Source organism: Podarcis erhardii (genome assembly GCF_964252035.2).
Source record: "Podarcis erhardii genome assembly, chromosome: 2".
Classification (NCBI taxonomy): domain Eukaryota; kingdom Metazoa; phylum Chordata; class Lepidosauria; order Squamata; family Lacertidae; genus Podarcis; species Podarcis erhardii.
The window spans coordinates 13,055,384-13,074,607 of record NC_138498.1 but is presented as its reverse complement, the minus strand read 5'-3'; the positions used below and the strand labels follow the sequence as shown (position 1 = coordinate 13,074,607).

Genomic DNA, 19,224 nt, shown 5'->3' with positions numbered 1-19,224 from the left:
TGTTCTCTTATTTTTCATGTTTGATTTTCACCCCTGTAAGCCGTTTTGGGACGCAGCTTGTTGTGGGGAAAGCGGCATATAAAGTAAGAACCAATCGGTTATGAACCCAAGTTACCCTGGATAGCTCAGTCGGCAAAGCATGAGGCTCTTAATCCCAGGGCTGTGGGTTCGAGCCCCACATTGGGGAAAAGATTCCTGCGTTGCAGGGGTTTGGACTAGATGACCCATGCGGTCTCTTCCAATTCTACAATTCTATTATTCCTTGTTTCATCTGCGGCTTCATCCATCATTATTGTGTTTAAGCCGAGCGTCACTTTGGCAGGGTGTTTGTACTTGTACCAGGTGCCTTAACAGTATGCTACGTTCATGGGCGTAGACCTCAGAAATGACTGAAAAGCATAAAAACCCTCAATTAACTGTAGTTTTAACCCCCCCCCCCCAGCAGAAGCCTGCCCCCGTAATGTCATATTTCAGGGGGGATTTTTACCCATGATCTCCCGATGAAGCTCATCAACTTTTTAGGTAATCTCCCCCAAAATAGCTCAACAACCTTTTGCCCCCACCCCCTTAACAAAAACCTTGTCTACGCCCATGGCAACCAGGGCCGGATTTAGGTTTGATGAGGCCCTAAGCTACTGAAGGTAATGGCGCCCTTTATATGTCCACAAGAAATGGTCAACAAGAAATTGTTGCTGTTTTTTGTGTTGAATATATGCTATATGGTAATTTATGGATCTAATAGGTATCCAAAGCCATTTGCACATAACAAAATATGTATTTTATCAAAGTAATTGTTGAACTGAAATACAATTAAGAAGTATGTTAATAGTGAAATACAATTAAGAAGAAGTATATTAATAGTGAAATAATTATTAAGCTCTAACTTAAAATGATTTTTTATTCATAACAAACTTAATAATGCAATAACAAAAGTTTCCTTAGAAACACAATTTACAAAGACTCACAATCTAGTCTCTGGAAACTTGCTACAACATGAAATAATAGTAGGTGAAAATATATGATGCAAACGACTAATAATTATAAACAGCAGAATGTAGGCACCCTATGTACAGAAATGCGCAAACCAGTGATATTTTAGGGAGCAGGATAGCAGGCGGGACCCGTTACTTACATCATAGGAGCCTACACAACACTAAAAAACACTGTTGCTGTATGTAGGTTTTATCTTATTTGTTTTTTATCTTACATTTTGGAAGTGTGCATCCAGTTTTTTCCCCCTTTACTTTTTTTGGGGAGGGGCCAAGAGAGTGGGGCCCTAAGCTACAGCTTCTTTAGCTTATACGTAAATCCGGCACTAATAGCAACGTTTATCTGTATTGACGGCAAGCGAAAGAAATAATACCTATTTGCCTGTCGCTGTATCTATGACCCTCGGAGACTACTTCTCCCAGCGTGCAGCGCGGGACAAGGCCCGGCCTCTGCTCGCTGTGCGGCCGAACGGCCTTCTGGGAGTCGTAGTCCCCGTACCGAAGCCGCCTGGCGGCCTGGGCCCGGCGCCGGACTCCAACTTCCAGGATGCGCCTCGCAGCGCTGCGGAGGCGGCGGCGGCGGCGGCGGGGTGGCGCCAGGGCCGCCGCTTCCTCCATCCCGGCCATTGTGAACCGGGCTGGCGGGCGTTGCGGCGGCGGCGGCGGCGGGGCAGGAGGAGGGAATGAGCGAGGAGGAGGCGGAGGAGCCTTGCGGGAGCGCGAGGAGCTGCGGCGGCTTCCCCAGGTGAAGGAATCCGCCCGCGCCGTTGCTAGGAGACGGGCGGGGAGGGGCGGGGCGAGGGAGGGAGGAGGAGGAGAAGCCCCGCCCCCTAGAGTGCCGTTGCTAGGAGACCCCTCCTGGAAGAAGCAGCGCTCGGGCCTACGCTGCCATGATAACGGGAAGGCCCCAGCGGGGCATCACCCACCCCCTGGGCGATTATGGGAGGAGGGACTCGGACAGAGGATGGGTCCCGACTAAGAGGGGTGGGGCTGGGGGCGACAGCGACCCATCCTGCCTCTCCCTAGGGGTGCGCAGTCTAGAGGACAACTCCGTCTTCAGAACCATCCTGCACCTGTCTATCCAGATGCCTGTGGTGGCTGAGTCCCAAGAGGACAGGTATAGGAGCGCAGCCTTGTTGTCTGCCTATCCCATGACCCAGATAGAGCCGGGGGCCTGAAAGCATGGCTCCATTGGTCGAGCGCATCTCGTAATCCCAGCGTTGTGGGTTGGAGCCCCACGTTGGGCAAAAGATTCCCACAGTGCGAGGGCGTTGGAGTACAGTGGTGCCTCAGGTTACATACGCTTCAGGTTACATACACTTCAGGTTACAGACTCCGCTAACCCAGAAATAGTGCTTCAGGTTAAGAACTTTGCTTCAGGATGAGAACAGAAATCGTGTGGCGGCAGCGGGAGGCCACATTAGCTAAAGTGGTTCTTCAGGTTAAGAACAGTTTCCGGTTAAGTACGGACCTCCAGAACGAATCAAGTACTTAACCTGAGGTACCACTGTATAGGGGATCCTCACGGTCCCTTCACAGTTCTGTGGAAACGATTTCCTGAGACCGCACCAGCTTTCTGCATGTTTATAGGGACCTTGGTGCTGCTGAGGGGCTTACTCCCAAGTAGGCGTACATAGAAGTGCCTCAGCAGAGATAAGCATTAATGACTTCTTTAAGACTTACCGTATTGTAAGGGGGCACAGTGGAGCAGGAACCGGCAAGCCACTCCAGTATCCCTGCCAAGAAAACTCCATGGACAAAGACAACAGACAGGAGTGCCTGGCGTGCTCTGGTCCATGGGGTCACAAGGAGTCGGACACGACTAAACGACTAAACGACTAAACAACAACCAAAGGGGGCACAGAGCTGCAAGCCAGCAGAAGTTTATTTTGACGGAAGCTTGTATTATTTATTAAATTTGTATACTGCCCTATAGCCGCAGGTCTCAGGGTGGTTCACAGCATAAAATGTCTAGATAGAAACACAAGATGCACAACAAAAATAAAAACAGGAACAACCCAATAATCCCCCCATTCACCATTTAAATTGGCATTGGATGTCAGTCAGCCAAAGGCCTGGTTACAGAGGAATATTTTTGCCTGGTGCCTAAAGGTGTATGAAGTGGTAGGTGAGCCTCCCTGCGGAGAGCTTTCCACAAATGGGGAGCCACCACAGAAAAGGCCCATCTTGTGTTGCCACCCTCCAGACCTCTTGTGGAGGAGGCACATGAAGAAGGGCCTCAGAGAATGATCTCAGGGTTCAGGTAGGTTCATATGGAAAGAGGTGGTCTTTGAGCCATTTAAGGCTCCATAGGTCAATGGGACGCGGGTGGCGCTGTGGGTAAAACCTCAGCGCCTAGGACTTGCTGATCGCATGGTCGGCGGTTCGAATCCCCGCGGCAGGGTGAGCTCCCGTCGTTCGGTCCCAGCTCCTGCCCACCTAGCAGTTCAAAAGCACCCTTAAGTGCAAGTAGATAAATAGGTACCGCTTTATAGCGGGAAGGTAAACGGCGTTTCCGTGTGCTGCTCTGGTGCCAGTTCGCCAGAGCAGCTTCGTCACGCTGGCCACGTGACCCGGAAGTGTCTGCGGACAGCGCTGGCTCCCAGCCTCTAGAGTGAGATGAGCGCACAACCCTAGAGTCTGTCAAGACTGGCCCGTACGGGCAGGGGTACCTTTACCTTTACCTTTTAGGTCAAAACCAACACTTTGAATTGGGCCCAGAAACTAATTGGTAGCCAGTGCAGTCAGACCAGGATCAGTGTAATGTGCTCAAACTGTCTTTCCCAGTGAGCAACCTGGCCGCTGAAGTCTGCACTAGCTAAAGTTTCCAAAACTTCTTCAGAGACAGCCCTACGTATAACACATTGCAGTAATCTAACCTCAAGGTTACTAGAGCATAGACAACAGTAGTTAGGGGTCCAGATAGGGGTGCAGCTGGGCCACCAGCCAAAGCTGATGGAAGGCACTCAACATCACTGAGGACACCGGAGTCTCAAGTGACAGCAAAGGATCCAGGAGTACCCCCAAGCTACGTACCCACTCCTCCAGAGGAAGTGTAATCACATCAAGAGCAGGCAACCTCCCAGTCATCTGGCCCAGGGAACCACCCACTAACAATGCCTCAGTCTTATCTGAATTGAGTTTCAGTTCATTGGCTTTTATCCAGCCCATGATCTAAGGCTAGATACTAGTCCAGCACTTCTGCTGCCTCATCTGCAGATGTAAATGAGTAGAGCTGAGTATCATCAGCATATTGCTGATAACTTGATGTTAAACAGCCTAGGGGATAGGACTGAACCCTGTGGAAGCCCATATTGAAGGCTCCACAGGGCTGAAAAACACTCCCCAAGCAACACCCTTGGAACAACCATTCAAGTAGGGCTGGAACCACTTGCAAAGTGGTGTCACCCACCCCTAACTTGGGACAGCTGCTTCAGAAGGATAGCAGGGTCAATGGTATCAAAAGCCACTGAGAGGTCAAGGAGAATTAACAGGGACACATTTTCCCTGTCTCTCCTGACAGGGCAACCAAAGCTGTTTCTGTGCCAAAACTGAGCCTAGGAAACTAAGGAAATATCAGTTTCCCCCAAGAGCTCCTGGATCTGGTTCACAACCATCTTGCTCAGGAAAGGGAGATTAGGGAGATTGTATGATCGAACATTTGTTCTTCAAGTGTTCTGGAATCAAGGCTAATGGTTTTCTCAGTGTCTGTTTAGCTATCATAGCAAAACTGAGCTTGCTTGTACCAGGAAACTTGCTAACACAAAACAATGGCTGCTGCCTTTATGCTGGAGAGGAGAAGCTGTGGTCCTACAGATGTTGTTGGTTGCCATCTCTTGTGAGACCCACTGGCAAGACCAGTTGGTAGGGATGATACGAGTTGTAGCCCCAGTAACAGGTACCCTGTCCCTACCCAATTCTTTTTTTGTGAGCATCAGGCTGGCTGCTCTTGCTTTTTGTCTGATCCAGCAAGGTAACTTTTCCATACTTCCTAAACTAGAAACCCCACGTCACTCATAAGAATGAATTGAAAGACCGTACTTATCCCGGTTAAAAGACAACAAGAGCTAAGTAATCCGCATTAAGAAATCTTTGGGGTGTAACCTTCATTTCTTTCCTGCTTTCTTATCCCTCCCGTCCTCACTAGGACCTCTGGTCCATGAAGCTGGGAGGGATGAGCTGACCTCATTGTACATTTGCTGTTGAAGGGACTTTGGCAGTAGTGAAATCTCTGTGGGAGTTTTAGAGGCTCCCACCAATGATAGAAGGTGTGGGGGGAAGAGACAAGCACATTCTTTGTTGCAGACGATGGACTCATGAAAGACAGAGAAATACTACTAGGTAAAAGGAGCCCCGGTGGAAGAGTAAGGTGGCTTCCAAGATCCATTTTTGTCTCCTTTTTACCCTCAGTATAGAGCAAATGCTGGCGTCCAACCCTGGCAAGACCCCTATCAGCCTGCTGCAGGAGTATGGGACACGCATAGGCAAAACCCCTGTGTACGATCTACTGAAAGCCGAGGGACAAGCACATCAGCCCAACTTCACCTTTCGCGTCACTGTTGGAGACATCAGCTGCACCGGTTAGTTGTGGTAAAGAACGGGAGTGTGGATAAACCAGTAGAATTTGGGCAGGGGAGGAAGAGGAGAGGAGAAGAACTCTCATATTTGGGGGTAGGATAGAGAAGATTGCATGTCTTCTACAGTCCTTTATATTTGCCTCAGCAGCAGAAAGGGGATGGAGTTTCTCCAGTTGTGCTTTTGAACTGGGCCTTCTGCCTGCTTCCAGTTAACTTTGGGTTTGCACCTACTTTGAGGGGCTCCCTCTAATACAAGCTCCTCTTTAGCACACTGGTCCCCTTACCTTTTATCCAGGAGTGGAGAATCTTTTTGGTTTCACTTGTCAAGAACACAACATCATTATGATGTCACATAACTGATAGATGGGTTGTCATGCTCACCTGCCTGAATCCATTGCATGGGGTTCTTAGCTGGCTGTTGAGCTGAACATAACGTCCCTCCCCCCCAATACAAAATAAAAAATAAAAAATTGGAACCTTTTAGGCAACAGATAGGGAACCTGTGGCCCTTCTGTGAGGAGAATCAGAACTTACAGGCTTAAACAGTTCTGTGTGACGTCTCACATTCTGAGGCGTGGTTACGGGAATCTTTCTTTGTGTGTGAGTTCTCTTTCAGTTTTGACTGAGAGGCGAAAGGATGTGCGCTCTCTCGTCGGGCTAATTTACGATGTTTTTCTACGCATTAAAAGACTGTTTGAGATAAGAGAGAAGCCTGCATTCAGTCTGATTTATTATCCACACACGGCAACAGTTTCCCCGCTGCTGAACTCTGCTAGGACTCTGCTAAGGAAGCTCGAGTTTTCGATCAGCACGGACGTCCATCTGGCGCAGCAGGAGTGTACTGGGCGCCATCTTTACTCACACCTTCAGATGTTGTTGAACGCAAACTCCTCTTAACAGCCCCAGCCAGCATGATTTGGTTTGATTTGACATGTGTATTAGAGGGGTAGGGGAGCTGAAAAAAAATCACATCTGGCAACCAATGTGCCCCTTTGGTTTCAGATAATACATGGGTAGACGAGTCTAAAAAGCCCGGGACATAAATTTTCACAGCCCTCTAGTGGCTATGGTGGCTCATTTACCAGAAGTATTGTACTGAGCATTATCTTTGGAAGTGTATACTCAATTCTGACCAAACTAAGCCTCCTAGAGCAAAATATACATCAGGCCTTATAGACTCGTCTACCCATGTACTATCTGAAACCAAAGGGGCACATTGGTTTCCAGATGTGGAATATATTGGCATTATCTTCAGCTCTCCTTCCCCGCTATGTTTTGCTTTTCCAACTACAGTGTTGAGCTCAAAGCAGCCCACCATAATAACAATAGCTGTAAAAATTAACAAGCGCTAACCATAATCATAATCGTATCAAGAGCACAGTAGCATATAAACAAAGCAAAAACAAAATCAGTTCGTCAATCAATCAACACAATTCAGCGTAAACACAGAGTGATTCAAAATATCAGCCCTGTGCCAGTTGACTTACTCTCTCTGCAAAGGGGCTTCTTAACCCACCAGCGCAGCAGCAGCAGCAGCACATTCCAAGGTAGTTTTTCTGGGTTGTAGTCTGGCAACAACTGGAGGCTACCAGGTTGGAGAAAGGTGCCCTGACTCACTACACCTAACTCACTTCTAGATTTGGGGAGTAGAATGCAGGAGATGCTAGTTTCTAGACTTCTTTTTGTAACCTGTTTGGTACCCTCTTCCTCTCAGAACTTGGGACCTTGAGCTGCTTGCTTGTTCTGTCACACTCACCAGATGTCCTCACAGGGTTGGGTTTCTCACTGCTGGGCTTTTGGCAGCTTTTCTTGGAGAGCTCATTGGCCTACTGTCAGCTGACCATCAAGAAAACAGGATGCTGGACTAGTTGCTCCATTCATTTGACCCAGCGGACTCTTCTTAGAAAGTCATGCAGAGCTGTAACAAGATATAATCAAGAGGCAGATTAGGGCAGATTGGTGGAGCTGCAGGCTTTGAAGGGAGCCTCTACCTTGACTTGGCTGACTTCTTCTCAGGCGACAGTTGGGTTGCCAAGGCCTGATTGTGATGTCATACATAGCTGCAATGACAGATTCCGTATGTGGTTTGAAGAGGGCTGTGCGCAGCCTTGCTAAAGCCCAGCATTTCCCCCTGATGATACTGCTACTCTTTGCCTATATACATGGCACCTGCCCCAACAAGCAATAATACCGCAATTTCTGCTCCTTTATTCCATGATTTTTCACAACTACGTTCACAACTATTTTACTTGTCTTATTTCTTTCGCAGTGATTTTAATGGTAATTAGCCTCATTCTGTTATATTACTATTATCAACCAGAGTGGCTTGGATCCTGCAAAAGGCACTCACTCAGCCCCTTCTTCCCTCTAGCCCGTCATTAACATTCAACTTCAGCAGGGGTGGGAGTGAATTTGTAGGAATTATATTTTACTCTCAGTGACTGGACGGTCATAGTTCATTTTATTTTTTTAAATGCTACTTCTAAATGTGCATGTTTGCTTAACTTGGAAGCGCGTTCCCTCATATCTTAACTGTCTGTGGAGGCATGGAAGTGCATGCAGATGTAGGAGAAAGAGTGAGCTTTCAGACACCACCCTCTTCCCACACTGCTCTTTATTGCAGTTCACAGTGGCATATGGTACGGAATGCTGTTGCAAATGAGATGCAGTGCTATGCTCTGTCCATGTGCTGCATTTGTGAAAAATACCAGCACAGTGACACTTTGCAAACAAAAGGAGCTTCTGTGCGGATTGCACCTGGGTCTGGTCGGCCTGGAAGTCCCATATATGCTACCTTCCATTGTGGAAGGAAGGCCAGGATATACAGTGGTGCCTCGCAAGACGAAAAGAATCCGTTCCGCGATTCTCTTCGTCTAGCGGTTTTTTCGTCTTGCGAAGCAAGCCCATTGACGGCTTAGTGGATTAGCGCTATTAGCGGTTTAGCGGCTTTTAGCGGCTTAGCGGCTTAGAAAAAGGGGGGGGAGGGGGAAAAAACCGCAGGAACTCACAAGACATTTTCGTCTTGCGAAGCAAGCCCATAGGAAATTCGTTTTGCGAAGCACCTCCAAAACGGAAAACTCTTTCGTCTAGCGAGTTTTCCGTCTTGCGAGGCATTTGTCTTGCGGGGCACCCCTGTAAATAAGTTTCTCTGTTTGCCCTTCTGAGTTGCCCTTGCATCCTTGTGTCCTGACTCGCTTTCTCTCCCTTCTCCTGTCCTTAGGCCAAGGCCCTAGCAAAAAAGCAGCCAAGCACAAGGCAGCAGAGGTGGCACTCCGGCTTCTCAAGGGAGGAAACATGTTGGAGCCAGCAGCAGTGGAAGAAGGCAGGTGAGGGCTATGCACAGTCTGTACAGAAGGCCGGAATCCCCCCTTCTCCCATGCACTTATTAGAAAAGGAAATCCCCAGGGAATCTTCGTTCTATAACATCCTCTCTAGTTGCTTACTGTCTATGAAAGGTAATTTGTGGGCAGTTAGGACAAAAAGGTTGTTGATAAGTAAGCCAGTAAAGCCAGTAAGTTCTGACTTCATGTCACATGCAAACCAGGCCAATGAAGGACAGAAACTTTAACAAAAGAATTCAATAAAGAGGAAAAAGCAGAATGAGAAGAAAGAGAAAATTTGGAATCTAATAAAAGAAGGGGAGAAGAAATTGAGATCTAAGCCTAAATCCCAGGAGATATTAAGAGAAATAAAATTCTATCAAACACAATATATGGAATTGACGAACCAGGAAATAGAATGGAAAATTAAACAAATGAGACAAAAGACTTTTGAATCTGCAGATAAATGTGGGAAGCTACTGTCTTGGCAACTGAAAAAGAGACAAAAATTGAATACAGTGACATCACTCGAAGTAGATGGGAAGTTTATTAATAAACCAAATGAGATAAGTAATTGTTTTCAAAGTTTCTTTAAGAAATTATACAAACAAGGGCCAAAAAATGAACAGGAGATAGAAGAATTTATTGGAAAATACGGACTATCAAAAATCTCTGAAAACAACAGAAGGAGTTTAAACGAGAAAATTACAGATCAAGAAATAGAGAGTGCCATCCAGGATATGAAGCTGGGAAAATCACCAGGACCAGATGGATTAACTGCGAGATATTATAAAGTATTGAAGGATTGGTTAATACAACCATTGAAAGAAGTCTGCAATCAAATTTTGGAGGGGAAAAAGGCTCCCGAATCGTGGAAGGAAGCATTCATCTCACTTATACCAAAGACAGAAACTGAGAAACATCAAGTCAAGAATTACCGCCCTATATCACTTTTGAACGTGGATTATAAAATTTTTGCAGACATTCTAGCAAAAAGATTCAAAAAAGTGCTGTTAGAGGAGATTCACAGGGACCAAACAGGCTTTCTACCAGGCAGGCATTTGTCAGACAATGTGAGGAATATTATAGATATTCTAGAACTTTTGGAAACTGACATAAATAGAAAAGCTGTTTTGATTTTTGTGGATGCAGAGAAAGCCTTTGACAATATTTGTTGGAGCTTTATGAAGAGGAATCTCCAAGGAATGGGGGTAGGCAAGAACTTTGAAAATGGTATAAGTGCAATTTATTCTGAGCAAAAGGCCAAACTTATTGTAAATGGTATGGTTATGGATGAAATTCCAATAGAGAAAGGGACACGACAGGGATGCCCAATTTCCCCTCTATTGTTTATATCGGTACTGGAGGTTTTCCTTAACATGATTAGAAGAGACCAGCTGGTTAAAGGTATACAGGTCGGAACTAAACATTATAAGCTAAGAGCATTTGCAGATGACCTAGTTTTGACACTACAACAGCCAGAAACTAGTACAAAAAGAGTTTTGGAACTTATTGAAATATTTGGTCAGGTAGCAGGTTTTAAATTGAATAAACACAAGACAAAGGTGTTGGAAAAAAATCTCACGGTGGGGGAAAAAGATAGTTTTCAAAGAGAAACTGGTTTGGAAATTACTAAAAAGGTAAAATATCTGGGGGTGAACTTAACATCTAAGAATGTGAATTTATTTAAAGATAATTATGAGAAATGCTGGGCTGAAGTGAAGAAAGATTTCGATATATGGTCAAGACTGAGACTTTCCTTGTTAGGCCGAATTGCTGTAATTAAGATGAATGTATTGCCGAGATTGTTGTTTTTGTTCCAGACATTGCAAATTTTAGATAAGATGGACTGTTTCAAGAAGTGGCAGAAAGATATATCTAAATTTGTCTGGCAGGGCAAAAAACCCAGAATTAAATTTAAGATTTTGACTGATGCAAAGGATAGAGGGGGCTTTGCCCTGCCGGACTTAAAACTTTATTATGAAGCAGCAGCTTTTTGCTGGCTGAAACCATGGCTACTTCTTGAGAATACAGACATTCTGGACTTGGAAGGTTATGATAATAGTTTTGGTTGGCATGCATATTTATGGTATGACAAGGTAAAGGTACATAGAAATTTTAAAAATCATATTATTAGGAAAGCATTGTATAATGTATGGAATCGATATAAAGATTTGTTTGAAAGTAAAACCCCCAGGTGGCTGTCACCAATGGAAGCTAAGGCGGTAAAAAGATTGAACATGGATACAGACTGGCCAAAATATTGTGAAATTGTAGAATATGATGGTGAAAAGCTGAAACTACAGAGTTTTGAGAAATTGAAACCTAAAGTCCGAGACTGGTTACATTATTACCAGATTAATGAAACTTTTAAGCAGGACAGAAAACTAGGATTTCAGAAGGAGAGGTCAAAGTTAGAAACAGAATTGCTAGAACCCAATACTAAGAATCTGTCTAGAATGTATAATCTGCTGCTAAAATGGAACACACAAGATGAAACGGTTAAATCAGCCATGATTAAGTGGGCACAAGATATTGGTCATGATATTATGTTTGCTGACTGGGAGCAGTTATGGACCACAGGTATTAAATTTACGGCATGTAGTGCCCTGAAAGAGAACATAATGAAAATGATCTATAGGTGGTACATGACCCCAGTCAAGCTTGCAAAGATATATCATTTGCCCAATAACAATTGCTGGAAGTGTAATGAATGTGAAGGAACTTTTTATCACCTTTGGTGGACCTGCCCAAAGATTAAGGCCTACTGGGAAATGATCTATAATGAAATTAAGAAAATCCTTAAGTGGACATTTGTAAAGAAACCGGAGGCTTTTCTCTTGGGCATGGTCGGCCAATTGGTACCAAAGAAAGATAGGACCTTTTTTATGTACGCAACAACAGCAGCAAGAATCCTTTTGGCGAAGTATTGGAAGACTAAAGAACTACCTACTCTGGAAGAATGGCAGACCAAGGTGACTGAATTTATGGGACTGGCAGAGATGACCGGCAGAATCCGTGACCAGAAGAAAGAGACAGTGGAGGAGGACTGGAAAAAATTTAAAATCTATCTTAAAAATTGTTGTAAAATTTCGGAATGTTAAGATGTCAGGGGATTGGACACTAAGAATTACAGCTATAAATCGAAATTTATAAAGCAGAAACTCTTTTTAAAGAGAATTAAATATAAAAATGGGATGAAGAATTGCTAAAAATTTTGAAATTTGGATGCAGTGAAGGGGAGGTTTGGGGAAGTCGCATTATGTTTGTTTTGTTTTTTCTTTATGTTGTAAAATCAATAAAAACTATTATAAAAAAAAAAAAAAAAAGAAATCTGCATTCCATGATGCAAATTGAGCAGCACAGTCACAGATGCACAGATTGTGCACAGACATGGCAACAGGAGAGTTCAGCATCGAGCGTTGTTGCACAGGCCTCTGCGGTTGAGGGGAGTTTGGGTGGAGGGAGCCTTGCTAGAGAACAGGAAGGGCCTGCACCCAAGTTCTGGGGGATGACACGGGAGCAGTCTCTCATATCGGGAAGTTTCTTCCACTGCATGCGCTCCTGCTACTGAGCGTGCTTTAATTTTGTCACCTTGTATTCCGAAGCTCTCCTTTCTCTCTAGAGCCCTTGGCTCAGACCACCGCTCCAGTCAACGCGCCTGTACCCACCTTGCCGGTTTCGTCTCCCAGGTAATGGGATGGAAGCGAAAGACAAAAGCACAAGGAGTGGGCTGCCTAGAGTCCTCTGGCTGCTTCTCATGCACCCAAATTTCCCCATAGGCCATCACTGCATACTGGAACAAGCTGGTGCCTGTGGCAGGTCCTTCCCTTGTGTCTGCAGTGGCGTAGCGTGGGGGGTGCAGGGGGGGCCAGCCGCACCGGGCGCAACATTTTGGGGGGGGGGGTGCGCTCGCACTCGCAGCTCTCTGCCCCTACCTGGCTCACTCACTCTCTCTCACTGCAGTGCTGGCTGTGCGAATCCGATCTGAGCTGCCGGGTCGCCGCCCACTGTGGAGGGGGAGGGTGCCAGGCGTGCGTTGCAGTGCGGAGCGGAGAGAGAGTGAGGGAGGGACTATCTGGGGGAGGGACAGTGCAGCGGCCGCCCAGCACAGCGCTGAGCGCGGGAGAGAACCACACCCGACCAGCCCAGGCAGCAGCAAGAAGAAGCTGGCAGCGGCGGCAGGTTAGGGGTTAGGGGCGCAAATTACTTGCCTTGCCCCGGGTGCTGACAACCCATGCTACGCCGCTATGTGTCTGACCTTGCTCCCCCCACCCCAGTGGTTTTCCCATGGGCTGTAGAGCATCAGCTTGGGTGTGGGGTGGGTACACATTCCAGCAGGTATTCTGCACTCGAAGTACAGGAGGGGAAGTAAAAGATCTTGCTTGCCCCTGGAGACACAGGCTATGGGTGGCTGTGTGGTGGTTAGTAGGAACACCCCCTTTCAGTCTACCATCAATTCCCCTCTTAACACTGATTGGAGGAGGGTCCATGCCTTGCCCTACAGTGGAGCACCAACTAGGCCTGGGTGATGTATTGATACATTGTCCAGGACTGGTTTGAGGGCCAGAGTACAATCGCACCATCACCCTACAGTATATCGTGGATGGGGCTTACCTGTGCCTTACTTTCTCAGGCTGCTGCCTCCTTCCTCCCTGTGCCAGGCGTTAGCGGCGGAGGGAGCTGTGGTGGTTTCACCCCAGCACCTCGCGGGGCTGATCTTCCTTTTCAACACTGCAATGTATCGCTATAGCATGAGGTTTAAGTGGTGATACGTCACGATGTCGAAAAGCCAACATCGCCTAGCTCTAGCGCCAGTTGTAGGCAAGGCTCTCTTTGACGAGGCCCCTTCTCAGCTGTCTCCCCGGAAGGGCTCCTATGTTCCCCTACCTCTGCCTACTATGTAGCGAGGGCGGGGTGTTTGGATTTGGGTCAGCAGAACCACCAGGGAGAATCCTTCACCTTGTGTCCTCTTTTTACCTAGAAGTTCTGCAATGGACATGAAGTCCCCAGTATCACCACAGCAGTCGGAGTGCAACCCGGTTGGCGCTCTGCAGGTAGGTCGCTCTCTCGGCTGTGGCTTCCTTCAGCCCCAAGCGCTTACAGGAGGAGGGGTATCGATGAGTAAGCTTAGTCAGAGCTTGGTAGATCCACACTTTGCCCTACAGGAGAAAGGGTACTTCCCAGCAGCACCTTGTCCTACCGATCGCCTGTTTCATTCCCCACCCCATTCTTCTCGTTGCTTGTTTGGTGGTGCTGTGGGTTAAACCACAGAGCCTAGGGCTTGCCGATCAGAAGGTTGGCTGTTCAAATCCCCATGACGGGGTGAGCTCCCGTTGCTCAGTTCCTGCTCCTGCCAACCTAGCAGTTCAAAAGCACGCCAAGTGCAAATAGATAAATAGGTACCGCTTCGGCGGGAAGGTAAACGGCGTTTCCGTGCGCTGCTCTGGTTCGCCAGAAGCGGCTTAATAATGCTGGCCACATGACCCGGAAGCTGTATGCCGGCTCCCTTGGCCAATAAAGTGAGATGAGCACCGCAACCCCAAAGTCGGCCACGACTGGACCTAATGGTCAGGGGTCCCTTTACCTTTTTAAGGCTACCCTAAAGTCATGGTTTTGGAATGCAAGCTGGTATCCCAAAGGGAAAATTTGGTGTCACCATCCAGCACTTTTTCAAAAGTCTCTTTGGTATGGGAGCTTTTGAAGCCGTATTAGTTAAGCAAGGTTGGAAGTGCGCACAAGGCTTTTTTGCTTGTGGAATTTAGGATAGGAACAACATGTATTTGCTGTAGCTCTGGAACGAAATTGGGCACACCCACCTCCAAGTGGATTCCAAACAGAGGTGACAAACAGGATTTTGAGCAGAAGCCTTGATGCTGTAAGCAGAATGCTGCTCCCATTTGCTGCATCATCCAGAACTACTAGTAGTCTGTAGGTTTGTATCCACCCACCTTTTGGCAAACCACTCTCGGATCCCAATATGACTGTATAGCAAGGCTTCGGTACCCTGTCTTGATTTTCCTCCCAGTTACACTTTACAGCCCTACATATGTGCTTTCTCCAGAAGTAAGTACTGCCTAATTTAATTTGGCTTATGCCCAAACCTCTGCTTTAGCTGCCTCCACTGCAATGGTAGTGTCCTGAGCTGCCATTCCCTCCAGGAATCCAGGTACAGAAAGGAAGAGGCGAGTGCTTTTCTAAAGCTGTCTCTCTCTCGCCAGGAGCTGGTGGTGCAGAAGGGCTGGCGGCTCCCCGAATACACCGTCACTCAGGAGTCAGGGCCAGCGCACCGCAAGGAATTCACCATGACCTGCCGGGTTGAAAGGTTCATTGAAATAGGTACGGCATCAGCGGATTTGAGTCCCCATCTGCTCATGCTTTTAAACTGTTTGTGATTTGCAGTGCCCTGTGCGTGATTGGGAGTTTTCCAAAAAGGCTCCTTAGAACTTCGGAGGCAAGGGCCAATGCGTCTGACAAGAGGAATGCAGGAAATCAGAGGGAAAGCATTGAGCTGCAGCCAGAGAGGACTTGGGAGACTATGATCTGGGCTGTAAGGACCAGGAGTGCACAACTGCAGTCCCATAGGGCAAGTGTGGCAGCTCTGCAGGCGCTCAAGTTAGGCTCCCCGTTTGGCTGCAAAGCTTCTGCGCCAAGGAAAAACAGAACCCCACACCGTTTGCAAGAGGACAAGCTGTGTCAGTTATGTAAAAACAAGCTCTTTAACGGCTGCTGTTGTGCTTTCTGCGTCAGGCAGGGTAGATGGGCTGCAAGGCAGGATCAATGCACAGGAGCTAAAAAAAACAGCAGTCAGGCTTGATGGGGGAAGCCTGAGGGAATCGGGAAGAGGTGTATGCTCTTGCAGTCCCCTTGCACCCCAGGCTGTCCCCTACCCTTCTCTGCCCTGTCCTCTTTCAACATATCGCAGCCCCCTTCCAGATCACCGTTTTGCCATTTCTTCTCTCTCTAGGCAGCGGCACCTCCAAAAAGCTGGCCAAGCGCAACGCCGCAGCCAAGATGCTGGTGCGGATTCATAACGTGCCTCTGGACCCGCGAGAGGGCAGTGAGGCTGAAATGGAGGAAGACCAGTTCTCTATTGTGAGTGAGTCTGAGCAGTGGGGGGAGAAGCCAGAGTCGGGCAGCCGTAGATGAGCTTATTGTGCAGCATGCTGATGGGGCGTGACAGGCTTTGCAGAAACTGGGAACTTGCTCCAAAGAGGGGAGCAGCCTCTTCGGCAAATTAAGCAAGAAGTAGCGATGGCCACTAACTTGGATGGCTTTGTAAGAAAATTAGATAAATTCATGGAGGATAAGGCTCCATCAGTGGCTGCTCGATGTGATGGTCTCCACCGAATCCCTTGGGAGTCCCACCTTGGGAACCCCCAAAACATCTTGAGGGCCACAGTTCCCTCATCCCTGGGTTAGGATGAAGCCGTGGCCACGAGAGTTGCTTGAGGAAACTTGCAGAGGTTGTGGCTTCTCGCTCCTTGGTCAGCACCACCTGGGAAGGCAGGGAGGGAGCTGTGCCCTGCTGAGAACGATGGAAGGTGCGCAGCCGGAAGAGACATCCAACCCGTGTTCGATCTTTCTCTCTTCCACTCTTAAGATTGCAGGAACCAAGGTGGATGGAGTAAAGGGTCGGGGGTCTGGCTGCACCTGGGACTCTCTGCGCAACTCAGTGGGGGAGAAGATTCTGCACCTCAAAAGCCATCCCCTGGGAGTGCTGAATGCTGGGTTCTGCAGCCTCTTGCAGGAGCTGTCTGAAGAACAGAGCTTTGATATTAGCTACCTTGACATTGGTAAATAATGAGGCACAGGGGAGGGGGAGGAATTGCTTTCCTTGAGAGAACGGCCGGACCCTAACTTTTCCGAAAGCCCCCCTGCGTATGTGTGCATCCTTATTGATTTGAATGTGTGAAAATTTATATTTTCTGCTTGCAAGTTGAGCAGTCAAATGACCCAAAAAACCACCCAGAAGGAACCCAGCAAGTGGGAAGCTACCCACATGACCACTCAAGAAAATAACCTGGGAGGAGCTTGGATTCTGTCTCAGTAATCCACTGCAGGGCAAGCAAAGGCTTTAGTCAGGGCACAAGCTAGACTTGGGGACAGAACTTTGGCATTCATCAGTTTACCAGGTGTGGTGAAGCCCACAGCCTATGGACCACATAAGCCCACATTGCAAGGTATTTTGTGGCTCCCAGAGACTCCCCACCCCCATTTCTTATTTTCTAAAATAACTAAAAATAAGCCGTTATTGTGCCTCTGCCCTTTTGTCTTCCTCATGGTTATGTGCTGAGAACCCTGCCAAGTCCCTCTCCCCACGTGAAAGGGAACTGACAGATGACTTACATTAAAATCTGCTGTAGCATCGTTACTTGCCCAGCACTGGGTCATTGTGGCCTGACTCCAGCCATATAAGGCCAGTTGCCCTGTGGGAACAAAAAGGGAAATGAGCTGCGACATCCCAATTTATGCCAGCCTGTGAATCAACAGTTCCTTATGCCTCCATGCATCCGCTATCCCCAGACTTGAGCATTAGGAAATGTGCACATTTTGCTTTCCTCTTGCTCTGCTGTGCTTTAATCTGAAGATGCCGAATTTGAATTAAATTAAATTCTTCCATTTGAAGAACCAACCTGTTTTAATCTTCGTAGAATTGCAGAGTTGGAAGGGACCCCAGGGGTCATCTAGTCCAGCCCCCTTGCAAAGCAGGAATCTCAGCTAAAGCACCCCTGGCAGTTGGCCATCCAAGCTCTGCTTAAAAACCTCCAAGGAAGGAGAGTCCACAACCTCCCGAGGGAGACCGTTCCACCTTCAAATAGCTCTTACTGTCAGAATTTTTTTCCTGATGTTTAGTTGGAATCTCCTTTCTTGTACCTTGAATCCATTGGTTTGAGTGCTACCTCAAGAGCAGGAGAAAACAAGCTTGCTCCATCTTCCATGTGACAGCCCTTAAGATGTTTGAAGATGGCAGTCAGATTTCCTCTCAGTCTTTCAGGCTAAACATTTCCAACTCCTTCAACTGTTCCTCATATGGCTTGGTTTCCAGGCCCTTGGCCATCTTGGCTCCCCTCCTCTGCTCACGTTCCAGCTTGTCAGTATTCTTCTTAAATCGTGGCACCCAGAATTGGACACAGTATTCCAGCTGTGTTCTGACCAAGGCAGAATACAGTAGGACTGGCTTCCCTTGATCTGGACGCTATACTGCTGTAGATGCAGTCAGGAATAGCATTAGCTTTTTTTGCTGCTGCATCACACTGTTGACTCATGTTAAGCTTGTGGTCCACCAAGACCTCTAGATCCTTTTCACTTATAGGAAGTGAGTAAAGGTAAAGGTAAAGGGACCCCTGACCATTAGGTCCAGTCGTGGCCGACTCTGGGGTTGCGGTGCTCAGTTCGCTTTATTGGCCGAGGGAGCCGGCGTACAGCTTCCGGGTCATGTGGCCAGCAGGACTAAGCCACTTCTGGCAAAACCAGAGCAGCGCATGGAAACACCATTTACCTTCCCGCTGGAGCAGTACCGATTTATCTACTTGCCCTTTGACGTCCTTTCGACCTGCTAGGTGGGCAGGAGCAGGGACCGAGCAACGGGAGCTCACCCCGTCACAGGGATTCAAACCACCGACCTTCTGATCGGCAAGTCCTAGGCTTTGTGGTTTAACCCACAGCGCCACCTGCGTCCCATAAAGTTAGTACCCACCAGACAGAGAAGGCTGTACGCAGAGATGTTGTTTTGGTGGCCTGGATGATGCGGTACCTTTTCTCTTCCTGCAGATGAGATGAGTTTAAGCGGCCTGTACCAGTGCCTGGTGGAGCTCTCGACACAGCCAACCACGGTGTGCCACGGCTCAGCCATGTCCCGCCATGCCGCGCGTGCAGATGCTGCCCGCAATGCCCTTCAGTACCTGAAGATCATGGCAGGGGGCAAGTGAGGCCACACGGAAGACTCTGGGCGCCCGGAAATCCCCAAAACAGCTTGTCTCCATCTTCCAGCCTGCTAAAGGATGTACCCTTATTTTTGCCCATCGTTTATGGGCAGGGGCACCGACCTCCCTGATGTTCTGTGGAGGGTGGAGAGGGGGCTGTGTTTCAAAACAGAATTCAAGACTCGGAGAGGGGTTTGCTGTACCTGCAGCAGAGACTAGGCTCACAGAGACTTGTAGCTCTGAGCGCTAAGTGCTGGGGGGGGGGGGGGCTGCTGGGAGGTCAGGGTAGTCCCACCTCTGTGGGTCACCTGATGCCAGTCACCTTGTTTTTTTCCTCGTTGTGGAGGGACAAACACTGACCATTTCTGCCATAACTGGGAGTTGCAATAAACCAGATTTTTTTTATAAGAAA

The 19,224-nt window shown here is 47.8% G+C and overlaps 2 protein-coding genes across 9 annotated transcripts in view; one reads left to right on the top strand and one right to left on the bottom strand.

Annotated features, from left to right (window-relative positions):
- LOC309334585 (pleckstrin homology domain-containing family A member 3-like) overlaps positions 1 to 7,537 on the bottom strand; it is a 26,749-nt gene extending 19,212 nt beyond the window's left edge. For 2 of the 4 annotated variants that reach the window (XM_081849040.1, XM_081849039.1), the window contains exon 1: positions 2,673 to 3,283. In XM_081849040.1, the coding sequence (XP_081705166.1) occupies positions 2,673 to 2,787 (115 nt within the window). In that variant the 5' untranslated portion in view covers positions 2,788 to 3,283. The other 2 variants (XM_081849045.1, XM_081849044.1) reach the window with 2 other exon arrangements.
- On the top strand, positions 1,522 to 19,224 carry TARBP2 (TARBP2 subunit of RISC loading complex). 5 transcript variants are annotated; one of them, XM_081848998.1, is made up of 9 exons: positions 1,522 to 1,734; positions 5,400 to 5,579; positions 8,787 to 8,892; positions 12,512 to 12,578; positions 13,874 to 13,943; positions 15,108 to 15,225; positions 15,854 to 15,981; positions 16,490 to 16,682; positions 18,661 to 19,224. In XM_081848998.1, the coding sequence occupies exons 1-9, from the start codon at positions 1,537 to 1,539 to the stop codon at positions 18,816 to 18,818; spliced, it is 1,218 nt and encodes a 405-aa protein (XP_081705124.1). In that variant the 5' UTR covers positions 1,522 to 1,536; the 3' UTR covers positions 18,819 to 19,224. The 5 variants fall into 5 exon arrangements, with proteins under 5 accessions (XP_081705124.1, XP_081705123.1, XP_081705125.1 ...); XM_081848997.1 differs by having other exon boundaries at positions 13,871 to 13,943; XM_081848999.1 differs by having other exon boundaries at positions 1,612 to 1,734; positions 5,400 to 5,569; positions 12,495 to 12,578; positions 13,871 to 13,943.

Excerpts from the sequence above, each read along its gene's own strand:
- TARBP2 (XM_081848995.1), top strand. The coding sequence starts at position 1,880 with ATGATAACGGGAAGGCCCCAGCGGGGCATCACCCACCCCCTGGGCGAT. Across the intron at positions 13,944-15,107 it reads ACCCGGTTGGCGCTCTGCAG|GAGCTGGTGGTGCAGAAGGG; the intron begins GTAGGTCGCTCT and ends CTCTCTCGCCAG. Across the intron at positions 15,226-15,853 it reads TGAAAGGTTCATTGAAATAG|GCAGCGGCACCTCCAAAAAG; the intron begins GTACGGCATCAG and ends TTCTCTCTCTAG.